The 26,250-nt window shown below is 55.6% G+C and overlaps 9 protein-coding genes across 9 annotated transcripts; 4 read left to right on the plus strand and 5 right to left on the minus strand.

Annotated features, from left to right (window-relative positions):
* Positions 1-540: 540 nt before the first annotated feature.
* On the minus strand, positions 541-3,261 carry QBC33DRAFT_270178 (cyclin-like protein). Its single transcript, XM_060423177.1, has 4 exons — positions 3,094-3,261; positions 1,780-2,946; positions 988-1,527; positions 541-921 (listed from the first exon to the last, which is right to left on the minus strand). The coding sequence occupies exons 1-4, from the start codon at positions 3,103-3,105 to the stop codon at positions 628-630; spliced, it is 2,013 nt and encodes a 670-aa protein (XP_060286723.1). The 5' UTR covers positions 3,106-3,261; the 3' UTR covers positions 541-627.
* Positions 3,262-7,549: 4,288 nt separating this feature from the next.
* QBC33DRAFT_576185 (putative transcriptional regulatory protein C56F2.05c) lies at positions 7,550-9,606 on the plus strand (the record flags this gene model as incomplete). The annotated part of the gene is made up of 2 exons (XM_060430888.1): positions 7,550-8,317; positions 8,395-9,606. 2 exons carry the CDS (start codon positions 7,550-7,552, stop codon positions 9,604-9,606), a joined length of 1,980 nt encoding a protein of 659 aa, XP_060286724.1.
* A 2,273-nt stretch (positions 9,607-11,879) lies between these two features.
* QBC33DRAFT_446134 (uncharacterized protein) lies at positions 11,880-13,315 on the plus strand (the record flags this gene model as incomplete). The annotated part of the gene is made up of 2 exons (XM_060424358.1): positions 11,880-12,686; positions 12,803-13,315. The coding sequence occupies 2 exons, from the start codon at positions 11,880-11,882 to the stop codon at positions 13,313-13,315; spliced, it is 1,320 nt and encodes a 439-aa protein (XP_060286725.1).
* A 36-nt stretch (positions 13,316-13,351) lies between these two features.
* QBC33DRAFT_600724 (alpha/beta-hydrolase) lies at positions 13,352-14,699 on the minus strand. The gene is made up of 2 exons (XM_060432089.1): positions 14,389-14,699; positions 13,352-14,334 (listed from the first exon to the last, which is right to left on the minus strand). The coding sequence occupies exons 1-2, from the start codon at positions 14,508-14,510 to the stop codon at positions 13,554-13,556; spliced, it is 903 nt and encodes a 300-aa protein (XP_060286726.1). The 5' UTR covers positions 14,511-14,699; the 3' UTR covers positions 13,352-13,553.
* Positions 14,700-15,181: 482 nt separating this feature from the next.
* On the minus strand, positions 15,182-17,135 carry QBC33DRAFT_270244 (RNA polymerase III RPC4-domain-containing protein). The gene is made up of 2 exons (XM_060423178.1): positions 16,531-17,135; positions 15,182-16,455 (listed from the first exon to the last, which is right to left on the minus strand). The coding sequence occupies exons 1-2, from the start codon at positions 16,976-16,978 to the stop codon at positions 15,203-15,205; spliced, it is 1,701 nt and encodes a 566-aa protein (XP_060286727.1). The 5' UTR covers positions 16,979-17,135; the 3' UTR covers positions 15,182-15,202.
* Positions 17,136-17,248: 113 nt separating this feature from the next.
* QBC33DRAFT_270253 (putative urease accessory protein) lies at positions 17,249-18,710 on the plus strand. Its single transcript, XM_060423179.1, has one exon. The coding sequence runs from the start codon at positions 17,481-17,483 to the stop codon at positions 18,468-18,470; it is 990 nt and encodes a 329-aa protein (XP_060286728.1). The 5' UTR covers positions 17,249-17,480; the 3' UTR covers positions 18,471-18,710.
* On the minus strand, positions 18,592-19,445 carry QBC33DRAFT_528300 (uncharacterized protein). The gene has a single exon (XM_060427046.1). It carries the CDS (start codon positions 19,202-19,204, stop codon positions 18,950-18,952), a length of 255 nt encoding a protein of 84 aa, XP_060286729.1. The 5' UTR covers positions 19,205-19,445; the 3' UTR covers positions 18,592-18,949.
* Positions 19,446-19,594: 149 nt separating this feature from the next.
* QBC33DRAFT_528302 (uncharacterized protein) lies at positions 19,595-23,703 on the plus strand. The gene is made up of 3 exons (XM_060427047.1): positions 19,595-20,111; positions 20,165-20,373; positions 20,432-23,703. Exons 1-3 carry the CDS (start codon positions 19,682-19,684, stop codon positions 23,351-23,353), a joined length of 3,561 nt encoding a protein of 1,186 aa, XP_060286730.1. The 5' UTR covers positions 19,595-19,681; the 3' UTR covers positions 23,354-23,703.
* QBC33DRAFT_528303 (uncharacterized protein) lies at positions 23,566-26,234 on the minus strand. The gene is made up of 4 exons (XM_060427048.1): positions 25,884-26,234; positions 25,685-25,821; positions 24,273-25,633; positions 23,566-24,189 (listed from the first exon to the last, which is right to left on the minus strand). The coding sequence occupies exons 1-4, from the start codon at positions 26,059-26,061 to the stop codon at positions 23,835-23,837; spliced, it is 2,031 nt and encodes a 676-aa protein (XP_060286731.1). The 5' UTR covers positions 26,062-26,234; the 3' UTR covers positions 23,566-23,834.
* Positions 26,235-26,250: the final 16 nt, after the last annotated feature.

Below are 26,250 nucleotides of genomic sequence, written 5' to 3' on the forward strand. Positions count from 1 at the left end.
CGGGGAGTGCATGAATCAAATCCCCAACGCCATCTAAAGAGGTCCCGAGCAAAAATTCCCAGGGGGGAGATGGCCAAAGGTGGAGAGGGCCATGAACAAGGCCAAGGCATGGCCGGGGGAATAACCGGGAAAATGATGTGTCGTGGATATCGTGACTTCATTACTTGGTGTGTCGTCGTTACAGTGCCAGCTCCGGCACGGTATGTTCCTTGGCAAGGAGCCTATTCTATCGAGGAGATGGCAGCTGCCAGGAACCAAAGGAAAAGGAAAACTCAAAGAAAGCCGCCGTGGAGTCGGTTATTGGGGGCAACAAGGGCCCGGCATGTCGACATGCCTGGTGCTGAAGTTGGAACAGACATTTGCGATTGCCATAATGGCGTTACTCGGCGACAAGGTTGGGAGATTGAGAGATTTCCCCCTCTCGCCTGGTATCTGCCAAGTTCAAGACAATGAAATATTAAAGAGCCTGTCCGGGCTTAGGTGCCGGTAGGCTGGCAGACGTGGAGCTGCTGAAGGTACAGCTTGGCCAGGCAGGTAGCCTCGTTCCGAAACATGTGGTGATCAGGTGGTGATCAGTTGTAAGGACCAACATGGCTAGGGGTAGGTTTGTCGACAAGAAGGCAATGCTTAGCCCTCGGTAGGGATCGAAAGTCGGGCACCATAGGCTGCAAAATGTGCAGCGGTCGACTGGTCGTCCAGGGCCCGGGAAGACCGAGAGCGGGCTGACAGGAAGGACAGGGTGAACCCCTTGTTAATCTCCGTCTCCACAAACGTCGAGGCACGCTTGTACTTTGGGTTGGAGTACTTGTCATAGACAGCAGCGTGGTGCTTGCGGGCTGTGAGGCAGCACTCAAAAATCGTGGCTACCAAGGGCTTGAGCTGGCTCAGACTGTAGCCAGAGTAGTGCACATGGGCTGAGGTCTAGGTAGAGAAGATGGATGTTAGGAAGGGATACATAGAATGGATCATTCTCTCTCTTTGACTTACCCAATCGCCCTTTCTCAGCATCATGCGGGCCAGACAGTGGGCTCCGGCGGCAAGGAAACTGGGAGGGCTTGCAACAAAGCGCTCATCGACAATGGTGACCTCCAGGAAGTACTTGGATAGGGTCCGGGTCTCAAGGTCATAGTCATCGGCCTTGCTGATGCGTCGCAAGAAGCTCATTGGGCCAGGCCAGCCAAGTTCGAACTGGAGCATGCTAAGCATAAACCTTTCTGCCTTAAGGACCTCCTGAACGGTGTAGCCCTGGTTCACCATGAAGACAATCTCCTGAACTGAGGGACAGTTAATCTCCTCGTACTTGGCCGCCACAAAGATGGCTGTAGCACCAACAAGTTGCAGTTTGTGGAGAGAGACGATCTTTACTGAGAGAAACCGGTCAATGTAGTTGACGGCCAGGAAAAGGGTCTCGGGGAGGAGGCCAAAGCGCTGGTGGACCTGGACAAGCCATTCCATAAGGATGGACCGCATCGACCATTGGATTTCAGTCTGGATGTCCATGTAGTATGGATTTGGGAGCATCGTGTTCTTTATTGAGGGGTTAGTCACTGGTGGGAGTGAAAAAGAGTATGGAGAGGAAGAAGGTGGTGCTGAGAGGAATAGGGGTAGAGGAGGATATGTGTGGCAAGAGTGCGAAAGAAAGAAGCACACAGGAAAGACAAGAAAGACAAAAAACGCACGTGAATGGGCATTGATTAATGCCCATGGGAATGGGGATGTGAATGGGAATGCGACAATAGGCAAGCATGGGGAGCAAGAGTCAAGTGTCAAGGGTCTCACCTCCAAGGCTTTCATGTACTGAAAGATCTCCTCGCCGTACTCAGCAACCATGCTGACATCCCAGGCCTCCTCCTCAATCTCATCCTCGGTGCGGCTGTTCTGGACAATGACCTTGGCAATCTCAAGCTCCTGCTGGATCTTGGCGGTGACCTTGGGTGCTACCACAGTTGTTGCCCCGCCCGTGGTGTTGTCGCCGTGAGATCGATACGAATGGGCAGTGGTGTATCCCTGCTCCTCAAAGTACTCTTCGTCATCCTCATCCCAATATTCTTCTAGCTCATAGGCAACAGGGGGAGGTAGAAGTTCATCGGAGCCTGTAGCACTAGGCACAACGCTGGCCACATGCTTGTCCTCACTCTCGGGAGTGTTGCTAGACTCAAGAACCTCGGTGGTCTGAGGGGATTGCTCAACTTGTTCTGGCAAATCTTCCAGGGCATCTTCGTAAGACGCCTCAGTGGCATTGTCATCATAGTTGTCAAGCTCCTCATAGTTGCCAAAGTGCCGGCTCTGGGTGCGGCGGAGGACAACAGGCTGCTCCTTTCTCAGCTGTGGCTGGCTCTTGTAATGCCGTGGGTTCTTAACCGACTGGCTATCCATGTCGACAACCTGGTGAGCCGAGACTGCGACTTCAAGTTGGGCACCTAGCTTTGGATCAGACTGGTCGTTGAAAATGACTGTGGCCTTCTTGGAAACACCAGACTTGATGATAGGGGGCAGGCGCGACTCGGCAAAGGTAGAAGGGTTGTTGGTGGAGGAGTTGTTGGTGGTGGCGGAAGACTTGGTCGGGAGGAAGGCGGCGTTCGAGAATGAGGATGTAGTGAGAATTTGTTTCGAGGTGTGGTTCGAAGGCCGTTGGGCGGGGCGGAGGAAAGCTTCACTAGCACCAGAGAAAGGTATGTTCTCCTTGTCCGCAATTGGCCCTTCACGGTTGTTGAGAATCGCAACGCGGTCCTTGACCTGATTCTTTTGGCCGATATCAACAAGGGCCCGTGAAGTATTGCTCACGTCTACAAAAGCCGTTCGCTTGGGGCCCACATTCAGTCCACTGGTCTGGGCCATGGACTTTAGGTTTCCGACAGATTTATGCTGCTGATGGATCGGTGGGCGAGGGGCGATAATGTTTTCAGTCCCGATGCTCGAGGCTGCACCTCGAAGAGGACGTTGAGGCTGAGGCAAAGGAGAGGTGAGTCAAGTGTCCATACAGAGGCGAGTGGGGGAGAAACAGTGCGAGGTAAAATATGGCGAGTGTACTAGTTGGGTGTGCGAAGAAAGATACGCCAGAATTGTCAAAGAGAAGATGGGACGACAGCTTACCTTCGCGTCCATCTTGGAGAGTCAAGTGGTAGCAAATGCTGAATTGACACTGCGTACTCTCCTAAACACACGGCACGACAACCAGAAAAGTCGAGATACGACAATGTTCAAGGTTGAAGAAGATGCACTGCATGCAATGCCGCGTCCAATATCATAAACAGGCAGGCTCAGGGTCACAATTCGGGGGTTCGCGTAGATGCTTGGCGTGTCCTTTAATTAGAGACTTGGGAGTGACCTGGGCCATGCAAAAGGGGGGAGAAACAATGAAGATGGTGGTGATCTGGCTGGATGGATTTGGGCTAGAAAACACCGCGGGAATATCGATTCAATGTTGGGAGAGGGAGACTCTGGAATGTCGTGGGTGCTTAATGTCGCCGGAAGGAGGAGATTGAATGGCTAACACACTCAACACGGGGTGCGTGACAAGCCTTGCCTTCGTAGAGCTCGGAAGGCCCAAAGAATGAGCCGGCCTTGGGTGTTGTTCCTTCTGACAGGAGATGTGAGGGAGAGGATGGTTTGGAGAAAGAGTGAAGAAGAGGTGGCTGTTTCCCGACCGGTGGTGCTGCCTAGGCCAAACTTTGTTGTTGTGTTGATATGGAATTCCTCAAGGTACGTACCAGATCCAAACAAATGACAGGTCTGGTCTGTGCGTGCTCTCCCCTGCAGAAGAGTGGGTCAGAGCTGTTGGCCCGACGGTAGGGATCCAATGTTTTTTCCGCTCCGATGATGTAATGTGTAAACGAAAATTCTGGGCACCTAGCAACCAGTCGCGTCTTCCAAAACAACGCCAACACATAACACAAAGCAGTGCTCCAACAACAGACACAGTATTACCAGGCTTAGGTCAAGTTTAAATTATTACATGATATAGCGCTTTGTCTAACATCATTTTAGAATCCTTTTCCTCAGTCCTGGAGCTCAATCAGGGAGTATCATCATTTGGCTCTGGTCTGTGCTCTGACTCGCGTCAGCTTCTCCAGGATCAACACGAAACCACGTGACTTGGCTTCACCGGAGAAAGCGGCAGAAGGGGAGGGCTGGATAGAAACTCGTCAACAAACCCGGAGAGAGAACGTCACAGGAAACTCCCCAGTGCCAGGATGCATTCAGAGAGCGAGTCTCCCATCAAAACCAAAGCTAGGTTTGCCCACGGTCAATACCAATGCCTCATCTCGCCCTGCCAGCTTAGGAGCGGCCGTCTTGCTACTCAACTCCCTCGCTCATCTGCCCTTACACCATTGCAACATTATACACCATATCATTATGGGTTGTTTATTATGGTCGTCAAGATCGGAGCACGAAGAAACACGCATACGTTGAAGGACGGGAGTAGGTAGGTAGGTACCATAGGAGAGACTAGAGAGTGGTGAGTGCGGGGTGGGTGCGGGGGGTAATGCGTAATGCGAAGAATGGACTTTGACGAGTTTCACTAACCGGGCGCACAATCTAATCGCTGCTTGACAAACACGTTGGCAAGGTGGTGGGCGGCAAATGGCAGACGGACCAGCTCCTCGGATCCGGCGGGCGCTGGCAAAGCGATTCGACGAGGGGGATGGTTTGAAACTTTTCCCAGCGCCTCTGCCAGACAGATCTTCAGAGTTCAGACCACAAAATGTCAATCAACCCCGGCGGCAAATTGGCAACACTGTGTCTTTGGTACCTAAGCAAGGCATCTTTTAACCTGCTTTTCCCAGGTGCCATTCCCATCTCCATCCATCCATCCATCCTGGACACCTAGTCTAACGTACCTAACCTTCATTTATTGCAATGCGCCGGATTTGGCCAATGAGACAAGCCTTGGTCATATCTGGACGCCGTTGATTGATGGCTAGCTGACCAGTAATGAAACACCACCTGGGCGACCACTTGGTGCGCCCAGTTATGCAATTCGCCTCCTTTCCTTCATTCGATTGCCCTGTCTGTCCGGCTGTCCCTCAGTCCCTCTGGCTGGTCTCTTTCTGGGACCGTGCGCTTATTAAGAGGATCATTGCTACGGCATAGTATACCGTGTATGTAGGTCGTCTCCCAAGATCGGCAGCCAAACACCAAATAGGTAGTGCTACTGCTACGTGTATTTCGGTAATACTTTGTGGTCGAGACTCCGCCCGGCGGTTCGTTTGAACTCCCCGTGTCCTGTAATCTTAGGCCATTGGCAATGGGCGACCAACAACAAAATGCCATTTGATTACTCTAGAACCTCCCCATTCCCCGTGGCCGCAGGTGGTATGCTCGACGGCTCCGGTTCCAGGCACATCGCCGACCCAGAGATCCCTGTCTCAAACCAAGCAGCGACTAGTGATGCCATTGGCTGCCGCCGACCTCCAACTTGGCCGCGCTGCGAAGAGACCTCGTGGTGTCTGGCGCATTCTCGTCCAGCCACTGGGCAAATGATGATTCTATCAGTGACCCGAGCGATGCCGGCCACGGGACGAGTCCAAAACATTGCTCGATGCTTGGCTTGGTGTGCGCCACGCGTGGAAGAGCCCAACAACGTGCATCGTTCAATGACCGGGAACCAGCTTGGCGGCTGGCGTCTGAAGTAGAGTTGCGCTTTATCCAGAGGCGGCCGGTTGAACCTTCCGTCACGCCTCGCACGGTACTGCCTACACATACCTTAGCTTAGGTACCTACCTACCTACCAAGCTAGGTGTAAGCACCTTGGACCTCTAGCAGCAGCTGGCTAGGTACGGATACTCTACCTCGAAACAGGACCTACCTACACTATTTGGTGGTTCCCGCGCAGGCCATGCAGCGAGTGTCTCGGCAAACCAAGGTCAACCCGACTTGACCGCGTCACCTTTTCAAGTCATTCGCAACTCGTAAGAGCCAAGTGTGTGTGTACACCGTAGAGGTACACTCATCCATACTTTAAACTTCTACTAACCTTGCTGAGCATCGAGTCCTTTGCCTTACATAAACGTAGGTAGTAGGTCGGTCTGTAGATGAGCAAACTTTGCCCCCGCCGTCTAGGTACGCACAGTCGTATTCCTGCGGTACCTTGGGTTCCTGACCTTGATAGATGCAAAGCCGTTCATGTTGTTCGGGAAGGTGATGTGATAGCAGCAGAGTCTGCGCGACATCAGAGAACGCACAGTGTGTGAGACTAAGTAGGTAGGAGGTGGGCTGGTGGGCTAGCATTCGTCTTCACACCATCCCATTCCCGGTACCTACACTAGAATGGATGCTACCATAGGCGCTCGGGATCGCAGCTCTGGGCCGTCTCAAAGTAGGATTTTACGACACGAAATATGGCAGCAAATCTCTGGATTCCTGTGAGCAGTGATACACCGTCAAAACCAGGCCTTCCTAGCAAGAATTAGGCCTGAATGCCCCGTTGTAGGCACTGTGTCGATTTGGGCTTCTCTTTGCCCTTTTTGGCCTGTTGGCGGCGGCCGGGGGGGGCGGATCGTTGCGCTTGACTGGCCTGAATTTGGGGGGCACCATGCGACTAGCGGGCAGTGTTAGCAGTTGGCAATAATACAAGTACAGAGAGCATTGTGCGTCGCCAATACGTACCCATGGCACTTCGACCGCTTGCAAAACTTCGATGCGATCTCTCTTCTCCTCTTCCTGCACACACAACCTGCAAATTGTTGGCCTGGCCCATCAAGCAACCTTCATTCTGGTCAGTGATTGCCATCCCAATGCCCTCAACACTCAAATCACCTCCTTCCGTCCCTTCCTTTTCGTCCCGCTCGTCGGCTGCCTTTACCTGTCCTGCATACTGATCCAACCCTGTTCTCCAGATCCGCCCGGCTGGTATGCGAGAGGAACCGAGATCGAAGCCATCTCCCGACTCAACAACACCACTTGTTTTCCATTCTGGTAAGCGATCCCGGTGCCATCGGCGTATGCGATCGACCCCCTGCCCAGATATTTTCCCTCTGTCCCCTTCCTGGTGCTGGTACTGCCTGCCTGTGTGGACGCACAATTCCAGCAATGCGCCTCCACCCAACTAGTTACACCATCCCAAGATCCAGCCGAACCACAACTACCCTTAAGCACACCTTCTATCTACCCTCTCGCATGGTCCATTAAAGAAGCTAACGGCCTGAAGAGCATCTCCAGAATACCGAAGAACCCCGATCGCCAAGTCTGGCCTATTCTCCTGTCCCTGTCGCCGACCTTTTCGGCGCCCAGCGGTGACCTCGTCTCCCACCTCGCCTCAAATCTGGGACGTTACGGCGACACCGCGTCAAGCGAATAAAAGCATTCTCCTGGGCAAGGACAACTTCTATAACCTTGCTCCTCCTCGCTGGTTATGGAATTGTCTATACTAGCGTCCACCGCAACCGCAACCGCATCCACGCCTGCATCGGTACAAATCCTCGACTCAACCCGACTTCCTCCATTTGGCGCCGACTTCTCCGCCAACCACCACCCACGGCAATACTATTACCCATCTCCCCCCAAGAACAGCGACGTCCGCTGTGTCTCGAGCAATTTTGACCACAACATGACCGCTACGTCCCCTACCAATGGAGCCGCCGCTCAGCCGGCTGGCTCTCACGCTGGCAGTGTGTCGCCGTCGACCGCTGCCACCCCAAAATCCGTCGCCTTCGAACTTCTGTTCCCTGAATCACCTCAATATCGTGCGCGCTTGCCCCTTCGGGTTTCCATCTTCCCGCACGACACAACCGACTCCATTGTTACGACGGTCAAGAACTTCTACGGCCTCTACTCGGGCCCCACTGTCTCCAAAGGTGTCAGCTTCGAGGATGAGCAGGGCAACACTCTCATCGCGCGCTACGAGAACTTTCGCAACAACATGATTGTCTACGTCCGCGTTATTGAAGAAGCGTCGCTTGCGCCAGGCACATTCGGCCCTCATGGCTACCATTCAACCCCTGTTGGTGCCCAAGCCTTCTACAGCGGCGACGCCTACCCACTCCAAGCACCCCAACAACAGTATGCACAACACGTATCAAGGCCGGCATCGAGGGCCTCGCGGAGGCGCAGTCCCTCACCAACCAGCCGTGGCCGCCGAAGTGCTTCCGCGAGCACCTATCCGGGCCATCCAAAGAAGGCTCGCTCTCGCTCCTCCAAGAATCATCAGGCCGCCAATTATGACGCCCAGAGCGACAGCATGAACGGCTACAGCAGCGGTGACGGCGCACCCAGTTCTGCCTCAGGGAAGATCAAGGATCATCTTGGTAATACGGAAATCAGCGTCGAAAACATCGTCGAGGGTGGCCGCCGCAAGCGGGCCAAGTTCGAGAGCTCGGTAGGTTTTATCATCAGGGCTTGCACTTGTTGATCCAGGACCTTCGGTGGGACTAACGCACACCCCCTTATTGTTAGGAACTCCCCTTGTTTGCTCCCCCTCAAATGCCTGCGGCTACCTCGAATCCCTCCGTCTCCCCTGCCCGTCGCATTGAGCACCACCGGAACTCGATGTCTTTTGTTCCGCCCGGGCAGAACCCCTTCACCCATCCACGACCTCTCCAGTCTCCACAGAGCTATACCAACGGATCCAGACATGCTGCCATGTACACGACCCCCGGCGCAGACGCTCGCCGCACCCGAGGTAGCATTGGCTACCCTGCCGGCCCCGGTACGACTGCCGGAGGCGGCATTCTGCCCACTCCTGACCCTACCGTCGGGAGCTGCATGTCCGAGGAAGACAAGGACGTTGCTATCCAGCTCATGCGCCTTGGTGAAATGTCCAATGTGTCCCATGGCAGGACGTCTGCGTCGACACTGGACGACACCTTCAGCGGCCGAGCTGACGCCGCCTCCTCCACCGGCGCTACAAGCGAAGCTGAGAGTGATAGCGAAGACGAGATGTCTGCCGCGAGGCGACAGAAGCTGGATATGTCTGGTAATCATAAGAAGATCTTCATGACAACTGAGGGGAGCCACTCTACCGCCGCCCCTCATGAGAGCGTCGAGCGAGATGACGTCGACTACGAGGACGGTACCCAGGGCTTGATGGCTGCGCCAAAACTCAAGAACCCCAAGCCCAGGGCCAATACGCTGAATGGCGTGAAGCCTACGCACCAGCACCAGTCTCAGCCTCAACAACCCCAACACCAACCCCAGCCCCAGTCCCAGCCTGGTGCCCAACCGCCCGTCGCAAAGGCCAAGATGTCCAAGCCAAGCAAGCCTAAAGCAAAGAAGCCGGCCAGCATTTCTGGGCCAATGTCTCCAGCTTCCCTTCCGGCATCTCGCAAGCCACCCATCGCATCCAACTCCACATTTCCTGTCGTGTCCGGCGAGGATTTGGATAACCCGGACCTATCCTCCAAGCCTCGTTGCCAGCGTTGCCGCAAGAGCAAGAAGGGTTGCGACAGGCAGCGGCCATGTGGGCGCTGCCGTGACGCCGGAATTCCCGCCGAATTCTGCATCAGCGAGGATGAAGGTAACGGTCGCAAAGGCCGTTACGGCCGCCACATGGGGGTGCCCATCAAGATCCAGGATATACCCGCTTCCCAAGCGCTTCTCCCCGCAGCGCCCATTACCACAGCCACATCTCTCGCCGGTATCGACAAGAACAAGAAGCGCAAGAGGTAGACTTGTTTGATGGTCCTCTTAGGGGCCTGTCTTCGCCGTCGTCGGATCAATCAACTCGACAGACACTCGACCAAAACTTGTTCTACAAACCTATCTACCTAGCTCTCCCCACGACCTATGTGAAACCATCTATATTGGAAAGACGGTTTCTTCATACTTGGAGAGTTATCTCTTGAAGTACTCCTAGCTTGAACGAGAGGAAACGCTAATACTACGAAAACCGAGAAAAATATTCCGCTCACGGAAAGGAACGGAAACGAAGGCGAATTGCCTCGTACATCGTCCAACAGGACAGACCATCAAAAGTGTTTTTTTCCCCGATCCCCAGTTGCTTGTGATGTCTGGACGTCTCTCTCGAGCTCGCCCGGATGCTTGCTGGCGGACAGGTTAATGACGGCAGGCCACTCGCAGGCCTGCCATTCCACTCCTTAGAATCATACTATTGCGGGCGTCATGGAACGGGCACACTCTTGCTGATTTCTCTTTCATACGGATCTCTTTTCTTTCCATCTGTTCTCGTCGCTGGCTCTGTTCTTGCTTTCCTTGGTCCTAAAGTAACTAGTTCCGCTTCTGATATTTCGGGCATGTGCGATGACGAGGGAAAGGGCGAGCAGCATGGGAGACTAAGATCGGTTCGCGATACACCACTTGCGACAGCGCAGGGAGCGACGGAGCATTGGGGGCCGGGGCCAGGGGTTAGGGGGCTGGGGTCTGGCCAGATATTGAGTTCGAGAAGGAACTCGGGATCCAGTGCCCTCCATCCTTGGCCTCTTCCCTCCCAAGGCCCAGGCGGTGGCTAAATGGGACGGCTGGATCGAATTTGTTATTTGCTTTCTATGATAGGTGGGATGGGATGGATGGTGTTTCTCCGGTTAGGGGGAATTGACGGTCATCCTCGTCGAACCTGGGTTGCGTGTGCTTTTTTCTTTATATTTTGGTGGACGGTATTGTGTTTCACGGCCCTTGCTTCGCGTTCTGTTTTCCATGGCCTCCCCTGTCGATACGAAGCCCCCTTTTCTGACAGGTCGATATCTGATTCTGTAGCAAATACACGGCTAGGTGCCCGTTCAATGAAACTGTCTTGTCTCGACCCTTCAGTCGTCCCAAGGTTGGGACTTGGCGCTATTGCCACCCTTCTGGCAGTCCAACTAACATGGCAAGTCACTGCAGTACCTCTCACATCGGCAGTAGCTGTGCGACGAGACAGGGCTCCCAGCCATATCTTCCCCCCATTCTCCCTAAGATCTCGGCGCCATAAGTCCAAGCCCCCAAAACTCATGCGCAACACAAAACATGTTCACCCCAGTCGCACAGGAATTGGTTTTGGGGGGGCCGGACCGGCATGCAATTGGGGAAGGTCAAACCTAAAATCCACGCGCTAGGCCGCAAACGGATCTAGCGCAAGGCACAAGCCGGGGCCTGGAACCAACCGTGGGCCCGCCTTTGTCCGAACCGGGAAGTGCGGGGTTCTCGACTCTGCAGGCCCCCTCACCCTCTCGAAAAGCTCAGGCCAAGGTTCGTCCTACGTCATTGGCTGAAGTCGCTTTTTTTTCTGATCGATCGAGCTTATGTATTCGCTGAGTCATCTGCCCATTGGTTTTTGACTTCCGAGTTCGCTTGACCGCTCTTCATGGGGATGATGGAAGGTGACATGTTTTAGGGTTACAGTTACACTTGCTGGACATTTTTTCCTTTCTTTTTTTCTCCTCACTACCAATGCGCACTTCTTTAACGCCTCGTGACTACTGGGGACCTAGTGATGGCGGTGAAGAACCCCATTGCATTGGCCCTAGTACGTAAGAAGGCGGCTATTCGATCGCTTCCTTTGCCACTCGCTGCTTGACATAAAAATCTCTCCAGTGTGTTGAGATTGGACCAAAGATGGTTGGTCAATTTCATTGCCGGTCTGGCTGACCTCCTGGGGGTGACCGGGTTTATCACCCCTCTATACCTAACGCCCTTCCAAGTGCGTAAATCTGAACAAATCATGTGCGATGCAGTCGATCGGGAATTGCAATCGGAAGGGCGTGGAGTACAACATCGGTGGGCCGGCGAGGTCGGAGAGAACTCCACATCCACTTCAATGGGAACCGGTTCGGGAATGTCTACGGATTGCGCAGGGACCCAGTAGTAGAAGGCCCAACAAGACGGAGGGAATCAGTGACTCACGGTCAATGCTAGCAATACAATGATTTGAGTTTCCTGTGTTCATAATCCCTCTTCCCTCTCCCGCCGCTTCTGCCATTCCTCAGGATTCCTGCAAAATCCTTACCATGGGTGCCGTCTTTGACTCGGAGAACCTCCCAGCCGGTGATAGCCGGCTTCGGCCCGGCGACCATGCGTCGGGCTCTGAAAACGGCGACTTGTACTCGCCGCCGAGCAAGGACGATTTCGAACCCCCCGACGGCGGCCTCGCGGCCTGGTCTCAGGTCGTGGCCGGGAACCTAGTCAACTGGATGGCCTGGGGGCTCCCGGCCACCTTTGGGGTCTACCAGCTGTACTACCGGGACACGCTCCAGCTCCCGCAGTCGCAGATATCGTGGATAGGCTCCGTCCAGGTCTTCCTGGCCTTCTTCATGTGTGCCGTCTCCGGGAGGCTGGTGGACGCGGGCTATGCGAGGCAGACCATTGCAGCGGGCTCGTTCCTGGTCGTCTTCGGCATCATGATGACGAGTCTGGCCACCGAGTACTGGCAGATCCTCCTGGCTCAGGGGATATGCACGGGTCTGGGCATGGGCATCATGTTCATGCCCCCCGTCGCCGTGATCAACTCATATTTCAGGAGGAAGAGGTCCCTGGCCCTTGCAGTCTCCGCGACGGGGACGGGCTTCGGCAGCCTCGTGTTCCCCTCGACAGTCCAGTACTTGATCCCCCGAATCGGTTTTCCGTGGGCCGTGCGGTGTTCGGGCTTCGTGGCCCTGTTCATCTCCGTGATTGTCCTCATTATCATCAGGCCGCGTCTGAGGCCGAGGAGATCCGGGTCCCTGATCGAGTGGGATGCGTTCAGGGAACCTCCCTACCTCCTCTATACTTTGGGGAGCTTTTGCCTCTTCTCCGCTCTATATTTCGGTTTCTTCTATGTAAGCCCCCTCCCCCCTTTTTTTCTTGCCTTGTATTTATTGTTTGCACCTCGCAACACTTTCTTCCCATTTTCCATGTCGGGCGCAACCAGGTCACTAGGTGCTCACCCCAACAGATCAACACGTACTCGCGCAACGTCGTCGGCTTCGACACGGTCACGTCGATCCGGCTTCTCCTCATCACCAACGGCCTGGGCATCCCGTCGCGGCCGGTGGTCGGCTACCTCGCCGACCGCCACCTGGGGCCCATCAACACCTTCGTCATCGCCGTCGCCGTCCTGTCGGGCATGGTTTTCGCCTGGATCGGGGTCGGGTCGCGGGGGGGCATGTACGCCTTCTCGGCCTTCTTCGGGCTCGCCAACGGCGCCGCGCAGGGCGTGTTCGTCGGGTCGCTGGCCAGCCTGACCGAGGACCCCAGGAAGATGGGCACCCGCTTCGGCATGGTCTGCACCACCGTCGCGTTCGCGACGCTGGCGGGGCCGCCCATCGCTGGGGCTATCATCGATAGGGACGGGGGAAGGTACCTGTGGGCGCAGGTGTGGGCGGGGTCGCTCATTGCGTTGGCGGCGGTCATGATTGGGGCCGCTAGGTGGAAGAAGACGGGTTGGAATCTGTGGGTGAAGATATGATGCGCATTACAGGGCGGTGGTTGGGCATGGGACAAGGTGCTGAGTTCTGTGGGATGTTGGGTTTCGGGAGACCCTTTTTGTATCTGAAGGCACATAAAAAATAGCACTCGTAGATTAATGGTAATAAATGTATAGATAGAGAGACATGGCATTTTCTGGTTTCTAGAACCGTAGAGCTGGGATCAAACTTCCTTCCCCCACATGTGTCCAGACCTTACCCGCCTCGGAAAGCAGCACCTCACTTCTTCCCCAACCGGTCCAACTCCTCAATCGTCCGAAGCAGAACTCGGCCCAAATGCCTCCCATCCTCCCAGACCTCATCATGCCCACCCTCCAGGTCCCGAAACGCCAAGACGTCGAGCCCATCGTCCCGGAGCACCATCTCCATCACGTCGATCTCCGCCATGTCGATCAGCTCGTCCTGCGGCGAGTACGCCAGCACCGCCAGCCCCGGGTCAGCCCCCCAGTTCCCCCGGAAGCTGCCCCGGAACCGCGCCGGGCTGACGGCCTCCCACACCGCCTCGTCCGGCCCGAACGCGCCGGAGAGCAGCTCCCCATACGCGCCGCCGAACCGCGCGTTCAGACCCGCGAGGTCGTACATCCCCTGGAAACCAACCACCGCCGCCGGGAGAGGGACCCGTTCCGGTTCCCGGTCTTGGACCCACTCCCCCATCAGCACCTGCAGCGCCAGCGTCGCCCCGCAGCTGTGCCCGAAGAGCACGTACGGCGTCCCCTCGGCGCCGGCGCCGAGGCCGAACTCTCGCCCCAGCAGGGCCAACGCGGCGTGCACGTCGCGCACGTGGTCCGGGTGGCGGGCGGAGCGGAGGCGCGAGGGCGGCTCGCGCGAGGGATCCTGCGGGAAGGACGGGTGCGCGGATAGGCGGTAGTCGAGGGAGGCGATGCCGGCGATGCGGGACGGCCGGGCGGTGGTGCCGCCGCCGAGGAGGAGGGAGCCGATCGTGGGACGGGCGGTGGTGTGGTCTATGCGGGGGTCGCGCCAGGCGCCGCCGTGGATGTAGCTGGTGTGGGGGGTTGGCGGGCTGTTGTGAGAGGGGGTTGGAGGGGGGGCTTACACGAGCCAGTATTTTGTCTCTTCGGTGCTGGGTTCGTCCGTAGGGAACTGCCAGACGCCTAGTCTCTGTAGCTCGTTTTCTGTGCCATATTTGTACTCGGTGTATTTCAAGCTGTCGGCCATGATGCAATTATTGTCTTGTGACAAAGCTATTTCCTCTCATTTGGCGGCGTCTACTCTCTAAAGTCCCGCACCGTTGCCCGAATATTGTTTGCACGTATGACTCGAGGTTGATTCCCCCACGTAAACTAAGATCCCGCTCTACTCCGGGACCTTTAATATGCAATTGCGGGCCCGTAACATTCGGGCCAATGCCACATCTACGTCGCCGATGTTGTCAACTAGAAATACCCCGTCCTTCCGACTCATCTTTGAGAATTGAGACCCAACTTAGATTATCAAGATGATCATTGTCTTCTTTTCTAGCGAGTGAACTACTAAGTGCCCTGCCCATAATCCAGGCGTCGAGCTGCTTTTACAGAGGCGTCTCGACGCCGGACCATGGAAATAGGAATGATAATAGACTGCCCTAATACTGTCCATGTAGGTTGTCATTTAGCCCTATGGGTATCTATTTGTCTATGCCAGTTGATTCCCCTTAAATGTACAGCGCTCGTGGAAATGCAATCAGTATCAGTCGAAGCCCCCGTGTGCGCCCCCCTCGAGCACTACTATTTACCCTCTGGGCCACTCTGCAGGGTGAACAGATATCGCAAAGAGAGACCTGCGCTCAAGCACACCTCGACCAGCAATCTCGTCCTGTGGCCTCGTTAGAGTCGAAGGCAAGGACGTACCTCACTAGGCGTGAGTGTCGACTATAAGACGGGCGCATCGCCTGGTGGCAAGTCGTCCGGATCAACCTCCCACTCCTCCTCGTCACCCCATTTCGGCGCCAGGACGAATTTGCCCTCGATCTTGCCCATTCCGTACGCTGTACCGGCAATTTGACCTGGTTTGGCCTTTGAGTCGGTCTCCTCGAGCAATACCGCAGATGTGAGGAACTGGGCTGGAGCACCCGAGACCAGCTCCAGTGTCTGTCCTCCCCAGCTGAGCTCGACTTTGCCCGACTTGCGCATCACAAGCTTGCCCACGTAGCCCCCTTCCTGATACGGATCAGACGAGTTGTCCCCGTCTTCTAGACCTTCTTCATCGCCTTCTTCCCTCTTCACTTTCTCGGCGTCCTCGGCTGTCAGGTCGACGTTTCCCGGCGTCCCATTTACTGACTGGTCGAACATGACGACATCGTCGTTTGGCTCATCCTTGACGGTATCCTTAGACCCGAACGTCGTTGACTTCTTGAGAGGCGGCAGTACCGGAGGAAATTGAAAGAGGAACATGTTGCCCTCGAGCGCGCTTCGCGGCTGGATACCCTCGCCCTCGGGCTCGAGAGCGAGAAGGCTGAGGAGCTGCTCGAGATCTTGGGAGAGCGTCTCCTCTTCCGGATCGCGTGGTGCGGCTTTGCGCCTCTTTTGCTCGGCTTCTAAATCGGAAGCTATGGCCGCTTTCTTTGCCTCGGGAGACAGAGGTTCCTTTATCTGTCCGTGGGCGGCAATTTCGTCGATATCCATCGTTTCGATCATCTCGCCGTCTTCTTTCTTGATCTTGACCTTGCCATGTGGTTTGGGGGCCGCATGCGCCCATACGCCCTCGTCCTTCTCCATCTCGACACCCTCTCCGTCTTTCACAACCGGGCCATCAATCCACATCTCCTCCGACTCTGAACCTTCTTCCTTCTTCACCAGGCCTTTCTCTTCGCCCTCGATATCTGCAGCCGTGGCCACTGTGACCCCCTTATCTTGGTACTCCACCCTTTCGATGCCAACAGGCATAATAGGCCTCCTCCTCCGCGCCGTGGAGGTGATTTTTGCGCCATTATCGTCCTCATCGGAGTCGCCCGCTCGCCCACGGAGCTCATCGGCGTTGATCCTGTTGTCGTCCGCTATCCCCTCGGCGAAGCTATACTTGTTGCTAATCCCTCTCGAGACCCCAGCCTTGCCCCTGAAGCCCGCCCCGCCCCCGGCACCACCGCCTCCACGGAAGCCCGAACCGCCAGCGCCAAAGCTGCCTGCTAAAGTTACGGGGGTTAGCCCACAACGGCCAACAACAACAACAACACACGCCCGCCTGTCTGGATCGCACTTACCAGGCCCCGCCCCCATCCCCGACGACAGCGGCCCGCTGGCGGTCGCGAACCGGGGGTCCCTGTCCCTGAAGCCGCCGCGTGCGCGCCCGGCCCGCCGGAACCGGCCGCGCGACCGCTGCCTCGCGTCCTCGGCCATCTTCTTGCTCTGGATCCGCTGTTGCTCCTGCGCTATCCGCTCGCGCTCCGACTCGGTGCGCCGGTTGCCCTTGGGCCGGAACTTGGTCGCCCCGGCCCTGCTGCTGGCTGCTGCTGCTGTTGCTGCTGTGCCACCCCGGCCCCGGCCTGCTGTGCCCGCCGCTGCCGACCGTGTGGCGGCACCGCGGGGAGGAGCGGAACCTGCTGCTGCATCGGCGGCGGCGGTGGTCGGGTCGGTTGCTTGGGATTGAGACGCGCCGGCGTTGGACGCGGCGCCGCCGCGGGTGCTGCGGGTGGGTCGCCGGCCTGTCATCGTAAATTACAGATCGACTGGTAAATGGGACGGGTAGCTACGCGATCAGCAAAATATGGGAGAAAACTTGGAGGCTGCCTCCTCGCAGTCGACATAGGTAGAGCTCCAATCGAGTCATGGCCAACCAAAATTTCATGGCCTTGGTGGGGGACGAGCTATTGCGGGGCATATTTAGCTGTCCTGGTTCTCCGCTAACTCGAATATAATTGCTGACCTACCTATTCCGTACTAGGCACTCCTATTTGACCTGCTGTATACTGTGTAGATAAGAGTAATTGTATGGGAATTTCGAGGACCTTTCTACACTACGAATATATTTACGTCATAATATTCGGGCCGTGGCCGCGCTGATTGCTTGTTTTGTTATCTAGCTTAATATTTCGATTCATATGTTTCCAATGTGCTGAGGGGAGTGCATTCTGTTATGACCTGGAGTTGACGGCGATTGAAACGGGTTCCCGATCCCTACTCGGAGGCAGAGCAGCAGCTGGGAGGAGCCAAGATGGTGTCGCCCTTTCCCAAGTCCTCCTCAGTCCCTGGCCATGGCCAAATTGTCGCGAGTCTTCTTCCAAATGGTGCCCCTAAGCTCGAGACCCTCTCGTACCAGTACCCGCTGAAGCTCATCTCCCCGACACGGTTTTTCGAGAAACAGAGCGTCCTGGTCTTCCTCCTCTCTTATGGCGGCGGACTCCTTGGGGGCGACAGTGTCTCCCTATCTATCGAGGTCAAGGAGAGGTCGAGACTGAGCATTGTCACCCAGGGCCATACTAGGATCTACAAATCCGCCTCTGCAGACATTGTTACGCGCCAGACACTTCACGGCGAAGTTGCCAGCGGAGGCGGGCTGTGTATTCTCCCGGATCCAGTCCAGCCCTTCGCGAACAGTGTCTACGAGCAGACCCAGATCTTCAGGGTGGCTGACAATGGTTCCTTGTGCCTCTTGGACTGGGTCACGCAAGGCCGAAGCGCGCGAGGAGAGGATTGGGACCTTATCCGGTGGGTTGGACGGAACGAAGTCTGGGCCACTGGAGGAAGTCCCGAGGCCAGGGACAGGCTGCTCGTGAGGGACACCGTCATTCTGAATGCGGATCAGACCCGGTATCAGACCAAGTCTCTGCGCGATACGATGCATGGGATGGGAATCTTTGGTACTCTAATCCTGCGAGGACCACTGATGAAGGATCTTGGGCAGTTCTTCCTCGCTGAGTTTGCCATATTGCCGAGAATCGGGGCCAGGGATTTCAGGAGCGATGGCGCGAAATCGATGGAGGACGCCGCAAAGTCGCCGCTGGAGGAGTGGCGGTCAGAGAGGATCAAGATGGAGAAGTCGAAGAACCTGCTCTGGTCGGCAGCCAATGTCAGGGGCTGCGTGGTGGTCAAGTTCGGAGCTCCCGAGGTGGAAACAGGGCGAGTCTGGGTTGGATCGATGTTGGCGCAAGAGGGGAGCTTAGCGACAAACTTTGGGAAACAGGCGCTCATGTGTGTTCGATAAGCCTCTCGCGACAGTCTCCACTGAGTTTTTGGGGAGGGCATCCTTCCACCTAGGTATGAGGCATTTGGCACTGCTTGTGTTAAGGCATTGCTTTTGAGGGAGGCACAAACGGAGTGCACGAGGCACGAAGTGATGGCTGATGGTCCTTATGTCTGGTATTAAGAGCACAGTTGCCGCCTCTTTCAGCTCCGCCTCATTCTAAACGTCGGAACTGTTTTCACTTTTCTGTCCTGTACAGCACCTCCACATTCTCACTTGAATGTCAATATTGAGTTGTAAGTTCTGTGTCAAACTCTGTAACCATAGTTACCGTTTCAACCCCCAACATGTCTTGAATAGATTTTGATTCGGGTTATTCAAATCCCAAACCCCTTCACCTCCTTTTCAACTGAGCCTTAGATTTCTCTTCTTATCGTGTCGTCATCCCTCCATACTTTCAGTCTTTCAGTCTGTTATAGCTTCTTCATTGATACCTTCTCTTAACGCACCGACGTCTCTATTTCGCGCCAGTTCATCACCCGCGACGACCGTTTGCGAAGTGTTCCACACATGGAGCAGACCTTGCCAACATATCCATAGAATGACAAGGTGAGTGGGTGAAGTATCTCAAGGTGAAGCTTGACCTCCCTCTCCCCTATCTGGGAGTACCACACGATGCTCAAAGGATGGGTTGAAAGGAGAGACAGGGTCACAGATAAGCATGTATGTACATACAAGGATGCCCCTGAGTACATCGACTTGCAACTTATGCCCGATCCACCTACAAGAGAACTCTCTAAACTACAGATTACGATGGAAACCCAAGCTCTATTCGCTATCTTGCCTAGAATGCTATGCGAAGCATGGAGTGGGAGAGCGGCGACGTGATCCTGAATTGAAGACGGCCTCCATAGGATAGGGTGAAGGACGGACTTTGTGTGTGCTTTCCACTGGCGAGATGGTGAACGGGAAATGATACGGGATTGTTGGCTGTAGTGGCTTAGGGAGATGCCATTCTATCCGTAATTAGCCTCGATACATACATATACAGGGTGACGAGGGCTGCGCAAATGTGGAGCACCAACCAACAACCTAGCGCCGAAATGAACACCCCCCGATAAATATCCAAAATCCCCTCCCCAATTTACGACGCGTACCGCCAATCCCATGGAAACTCGCGTGGCATTGGGACTGCGAACGCGAACACTAGGATTCATCGCATATCTATTGTAATGACATCTAGACGGCCCCCTCTCATGGAAAGCTCAGACAATAACGCGATGAGCTCCCCTGCTCCGACTTCTACGGCGCGTCGATCAGGACGCGTCTCAAAAATCCCAGAGAAATTCGTTCCCGATGCGCCCGCAGCCACAAAGCGTAAACGCAGCGGGGAACTGGACGACGAAGACGCCGAGAACGAGTCGCCCGACGAGGAAGACCACGATGACGATGAAGAAACCGATGACGCGGGTGAAGACGACGTCGAACCGCGCAATAACAAGAAGTCTTCCCAGGCGACGAAGCCCAAGAAACCGGCAGCGAAGAAACCAAAGATCAATGGCGATGCGCCTGCCACAGGTAGTCACGCTGCCAGACTGCCGAGCCGGCCTAAGAAAGTTGTGCGACTTGCCATCCAGAATCGCGAGGGAGATGGGCTCTATGGTAAATCAACCCCACCTGTGATAACGAGACGCGTCGTCCTGACCATTGTGCAGCCGACATTTTCGGCTCCGGGGATACATCCGATGATGTCGCGGCCCAGTGGTACCAAAGATATCAGGAGGACAACACGCGCGCAGTAACCGACCTCGTCAATTGCATTCTCCTTTCCGCCGGATGTGATCAACTGGTGACTGAGGATGACATCCGAGACCCGGAGAACTGTCAGAACAGGCTGGCCGACCTTCAGAACGTCTACACAGAGGTAAGTGGTTGCCAAATCTGTAGAGAGCGAGAACACGAGCTGACCTCCCGTGTTTTAGGAGGGAATAACCGACTATCCTCTCATTTCGAGAGCCAAGACCACCAGATCGTTTCGTGACATGCTTGTCGGCTTCTTCAAATCGCTTGTGAACGTCATGCATGAGACGGATGTCCTATACAAGGATGACGCGTTGATGGAGAATATTGCCCGATGGGTCGCTTCAATGTCGTCGTCGACTCTTCGACCGTTTCGACACACGGCAACCACGGTCGCTCTTGCGATGGAAACTGCCTTGGTCGACGTGGCCAAGAAACTCGACGGCCGCATTACAAAGACGACTCAACAAATCGAGGCAGAGAGGAAACGAAAGGGGAAGAACAAGGATAGGCTTGCAGCAGTCCAGCGCGAACTAGATGAAGCCAACCACAGTCGTGAGCTGTGTCAGGAGCAGATCACCGACTTCTTCGATACGGTCTTTGTCCATCGCTACCGCGACATCGACCCCAGGATCCGATCCGAATGTGTTGAGGCTCTCGGATCATGGATATGGCTGCTCCCGACTGTCTTCATGGAGCCCGAATACCTGAGATATCTCGGCTGGATGCTATCGGATGTTATGCCACAGACGCGCCACGAGGTGCTCAAACAGCTTGCGAGGATCTTCAAACGGGATGCCGCCAAACTGGGCCACTTCATTGAGAGGTTTCGGCCACGCCTCGTAGAGATGGCAATCAAGGACTCGGACGTGAGCACCCGCGTCGCGGCGATTTCTGTCATCGAAACATTAAAGTCTACTGGCATGCTAGAGCCTGACGAGATCGACTCGATTGGCAGCCTGATTTTCGACACCGAACTGAGAGTCCGTAAAGCTGTGGTGGACTTTTTCGCCGGCTGTGTCAACGACGCAATCGAGAGCAAGGTCGAGGATATGGGGGGAGACGAGGCAGTTGACGAGCTCTTTGGCGAGGACCAGGAGGACGACTTTTCTGCGCCGCGGAGAGACTGGATCAGCATCAAATGCCTTGCCGAGATCCTGGCTGCCTACGATCTTCAGTTCGAAACCGACCAGCCTACGGAGCCCCCTCGCCCATTGGACATCGCGGTAGACATGTTCAGCGAAGTTACGCCCGAGACTCGGATTTCAATGGCCACCCAGGTGTTGTATGAGAAGATCGAGCACGTCAGAAATTGGGAGCTGATCTCCGGCTATCTTCTGTATGACCATACGACGAGCACAAAGTCGAAATCCAAGTCGAGCTCGAAGTCGAATGGGGCTGCTTTGAGGGATGCTGTTGCGCCCCAGGACGGGGAAGAACCCATCTTGCTGGAAGTCCTCTCGTCGGCTGTCAAACTGGCGCTGTCTCACAGTGCCGAAGCCAAGAAGAAGCCGAGACCAGATGCTGGTGAGGCCCAGGAGGAGACGGCTCTTCACCTGGCCACAACGATACCCCAACTCCTGAAGAAGTTCGGCGCCGAGCCCAGCACGGCTACCATCGTCTTGAGGCTGGAACATTATCTGGATTTGGACATCTTCCAGCAGCTTCGCCAGAACCTGACCACGTATGACAGACTGCTTGACGAGATATGTACCCAATTCAACAGGCATGTGGACAGGGGTGTCATTGCAGAGGCCACTGCTGCAATCCTGCATGCCCGCCAGTTTGATGAGGTGGAAGAAGTGATCAACGGCAAGGTTGCAGTCCTCTGGGAGAACGTGGTTAACTCGTTGCGCAATTTCGACAAGCTCTGCGAGCTATCGATGCGAGGAAACCTCGATGCGGACTCCACTACCGAGCTAGGGAACGTTCTCATGAAGATTAGCAGGCTTGCCGGAATCTCAAACCCTGTCGACGTGTTGGTGGCTGATGGCCAGTCGGACGAGTCTAGCTCTCCTGCGATCGAGATATTAGCCCGAATAGTCCACCGAGGAAAGCTCGAGCAGGTCGACGAGGATTTGGACGACCTCGAGGACGAGGCAGTGTCTTTTGGCATCAAGTGCTGCCATTTCTACTTCATGTGGAAGGTGCGCTCGCTCGTCGCGTCGGTTCAAGAGGACTTGGACGTCGCCAGGAGCGAGATCGAGCATCTGAATGCCCTGCGGAAGACCTACCAGACGAACCTCATCTCCACTCTCTCCTCTCGGGGCACGAACGATGACCTCCGTCTCTTCTCAACCGGCGCCCTGTGCGACCTCCACGTCCTCTTCGCATCACTCAACCAGGCCATCGCCCAAGCCCCGGGCGGGCCACAAAAGTACGCGCGGCTCTCGGTCCTCGTCGAGGAGATCCCGCCCGGCCTCGTGGATGCGGAGCTGATCGAGATCTTTGACTGCGCGGAGCGGGCGTACGCCAAGCGGGCCAAGAAGACGCTCAACGAGCCGGCGGACGACGAGGACCCCATCGACGACGACATGCTCTCGGACGACGAGGACGAGGACGGCGAGGACCTCTCGGTCGACGAGCGCAAGGGCAGGGAGCTCAAGGCTGAGAGGGGCCTGTGCCAGCTCGCGTCAAAGTACGTCATGGCCATCCTGGCAAAGGCGCTCGACGCGAGCGGGCCGCGCGCCGGCCGCCTCGCCAGGCGCATGCTGCGGAACCAGAACAAGCTCGGCAACAACCTCAAGGAGATCGTCGCCTACCTGGACGAGGACAAGCTGAGGGAGAGGATGGCCGGCGCCGGCGGCGCCAACAGGAAGAAGAAGAAGGGCGACAGTAGCGCCAAGGCCAAGGCCAAGGAGCAGCCCGCCCCGGGAGGGCCGGCCGGCAAGAAGCAGGCCATCAGCGAGGAGATGGTCGACCCCGGAGACGATGACTCGGACGAGGAGAATCCCTTCGAGGAGGGCACCGAGGAGGATCTCCGCCGTCGCGAGCTGCTGGATCCGATTGACGATGAGGATGACGGGGGGGAGAGGGGGAATGGGGATGTAGCTGGCGAGCAAGCCGTGGACGGAGATGAGGACGAATCTGTGTTGGGTGATTGAAGGCAAAGGGAAGGGATATTCTAGAAGGGTTTCTAGGCGGGCTGATGGTGGTGTAAAAGGCGTTTCCGGGCAGGGGTGAAGTGAACATTGCTGATGATGATGGCGGGGACCTTTTCTTCTTTTCTTCTTGCTCACCCCATACGAATTGGGAAACATATTTTGACTCCACTTGCGGGATACTTTCTGGTGGTCCTGGTCATGTTTATTGAGGGATATTCTCCGGCTGGTGTAGGAATATCAAAGGTGCAATGGATTGGCGATTCAGAACGCCCCTACAAGCAAACATAACAGTACATAGCGTCTATTGACGTCGGGGTATAAGCTCGCTCCTATTAATGTGCAATCCATGAACCTCCCTTCTATCCCCTGCATCCCTCGATTGGACGCCAGCTTGGCAATACCGACCATCTTGATGAGCAAAAACACATGAATCATCAGTAGTTCTTCGAAACTCAAGTATTGCGACGCCCATGCCCGCGTCTCAACAGCAAATCTTCGTCCCGAACAGCCCGAAGACCCTCTCCCACCTCCTCCCGTTACCGGCACTCGCCAGAGCGGGATCGTCCTCCCTGATGCTGACGCCATACTGCTTGATGCAGCATGTGAAGGGCTTGTTGGAGACAGCCGCCGCCGCCTCGCCTCCTCTTTCACCCCGGCCGCGGCGCGGCCCATCGTCCTCGGCGTCCGAGCTCTCCATCGGGGGCATGTCGCCGGGCTTGCGCCGCCTCGTCGCCGCTTGCTCGGCCGCCTTGCTGGCCTTGTGCTCCTCGAGGTCGCCCCAGAGGGCGAAGAGCCTTTCGCGGAGCTTCGCGAGGGTCTCGGGGTCTTGACGTAGGCTGGAGAAGCGGACGGGGTTAGTAGTCTTCTGGCAAGAGGGTTGGTTGGCACCCGGGTGCAGGGTTGTGGATATGTGACTTACTTGCTGGCGTCCAGACCCGTGAGGTATTGAGCCTCGGCGTTGTCGACCACGACCCATATTCTGTTGCGGGCTTTGTCCTTTGCCGACGCGTCCTCTAGCTGGAGCATGAAGCGCCATTCCCATACGAGCTTTCCCATCCCCATGCCGTCGTCGTCGTCTTCTTCTTCTCCTGAATCCGAGTCGCCGCTGTGGTCTGACAGGACGTCGAAAGCCGTTTGTTTCCGAACGCAGGCGAAGTCCTCCAAACAATTCGGCCGGAAATCGACCACGCGGGTATTTGCCCTGTACTTGCTGCAGGTGAACGGCAAGAGCAGGCTCTTGGGCTCGCCATTAATCAGAGTCTCGTAGAATGCTGGCTCGAGGATGGATTCGATGGCGCAGGTCGGTTTCTCAACACTCTCCGAGCTTATGAGCTGGTTTAGGCCCAGTGATTGCTCTTCCTTAGATGCTTGCTCGTCCACCTTCTTCTCGACTTCCTCCCGCCGCCGCTTCCGCCGTTGTTTGGCATTCAATCTCTTCTTCTCTGGTTCTTCGGATTTTCGTTTGAGCTCGGTCGACTCGAGCCTTTTTAGGTCGGCCTTTTTAACCCTAGTATAGTCCCGCCAGCGGCGGATGGCGTCCTTGAGGCGAGGATCTATTGTGTCACGATCGGTTGTGTCCAGGACGTGCGCGTTGATCTTGGCACCGGAGTCCCCGAAGGCGCTCCGGTCCTCGCGCATGAAGCCCTCCAGGTTGCGACCGTCGCGGCCGAGTTTTACCTGGACGTTTTGTAGGCCAAGCCATGAACCAGCCTTGGCCTCGTGGCGGATGTAGCTGGCATGGGGTTCGTAGCAGGTAATCTGCATTGCCTTCTTCCCATACGGGCCGATCCACTCCTTCTTTGTCGAAGCCTGCTGTGAGCTATCTTCGTAGGCATAGCCCTCTCCGGATGAGAGGTCTCTAACACCTTCCCAGGTGTAGTTGAAGAACAAGTCATTCTCAGTGTAGTCAGACACGTATAGGGTGATTTTGTCTCCGAGGTCAAAGGGGTCGCGTACAACTTGGACAAATAGATCGCAAAACTTCCCTTCCTGCACATCTTGGAGAAGGCTGAACTTCTGCTTTATATTGAGGGATTGCTTTGCCATGATCTGAAACTGTTCCTCATCTGGAACGCCATATTTGTCGATCTGGTGATAGAAGTACGAGACATATTCATACTCTTTCTCATTCGGCTCCCGATTACTGTTCTTCTTTTTGGGCGGTAACAAGGCTGCCTTTGCGGACCTTGGAGGTTTCATAATCCGGGAAGCCGAGAATACATGAACAGAAGTGCGGAATGAGGTGATCAGTGACAGTGGGTTGCTCCTGAATCTCTGAACCTGAAGCTTTCATGTTAGTCCTGTAAAGTACATCTGGTTTAACAGACTTACCTTGGCCTGGAAGACCATCACAACGTCGCCTGGCTTGACTTCTGGCATTTCTTCTTGGGGGCAGAAGATGTTGAAATGTATGCCCTCATTGCTATCTTGAGTCGAGAGGTCGTACAATACAAGAGCAGTTTTGTAGTCTAGAAGGCTGCCATTAGACGGACCATGTGGGGAAACAGAGACAATGCGGCGTCGAGCTTACCAGTGCCTCTGGTGGGTATAGGCAGTCTACAATCCTTCACAAGCCCGACAACATTTGTTGAATTTCCAGCCCGGACAGTTTCATCAAGGATATCGCTGATTGAGACGAAGCCGACAGGGAGTCCAGAAGCTTGCTGAGATGCGCGATGCCGCGCAGAACTTGAGGGAACCCACGGCATTGTGTGAGACTGGAGTATCAGAAGCTCCAGTCAAGAGTCTGAGGCAATAGCAACCTGGACAGGTAAAAAGATCATTGGTTTGGTAGAATGCAGAGGTGCCAATTGCCCATTGTCCATCGACAGAATTGAAAGGCACAGCCCGTGTACAGTGGACGCGTCCCACAGCGCGTTTGGCGCCTTTGCTAGAGT

Source organism: Phialemonium atrogriseum (assembly GCF_030411735.1).
Source record: "Phialemonium atrogriseum strain 8032-3 unplaced genomic scaffold QBC33scaffold_4, whole genome shotgun sequence".
NCBI classification, from domain to species: domain Eukaryota; kingdom Fungi; phylum Ascomycota; class Sordariomycetes; order Cephalothecales; family Cephalothecaceae; genus Phialemonium; species Phialemonium atrogriseum.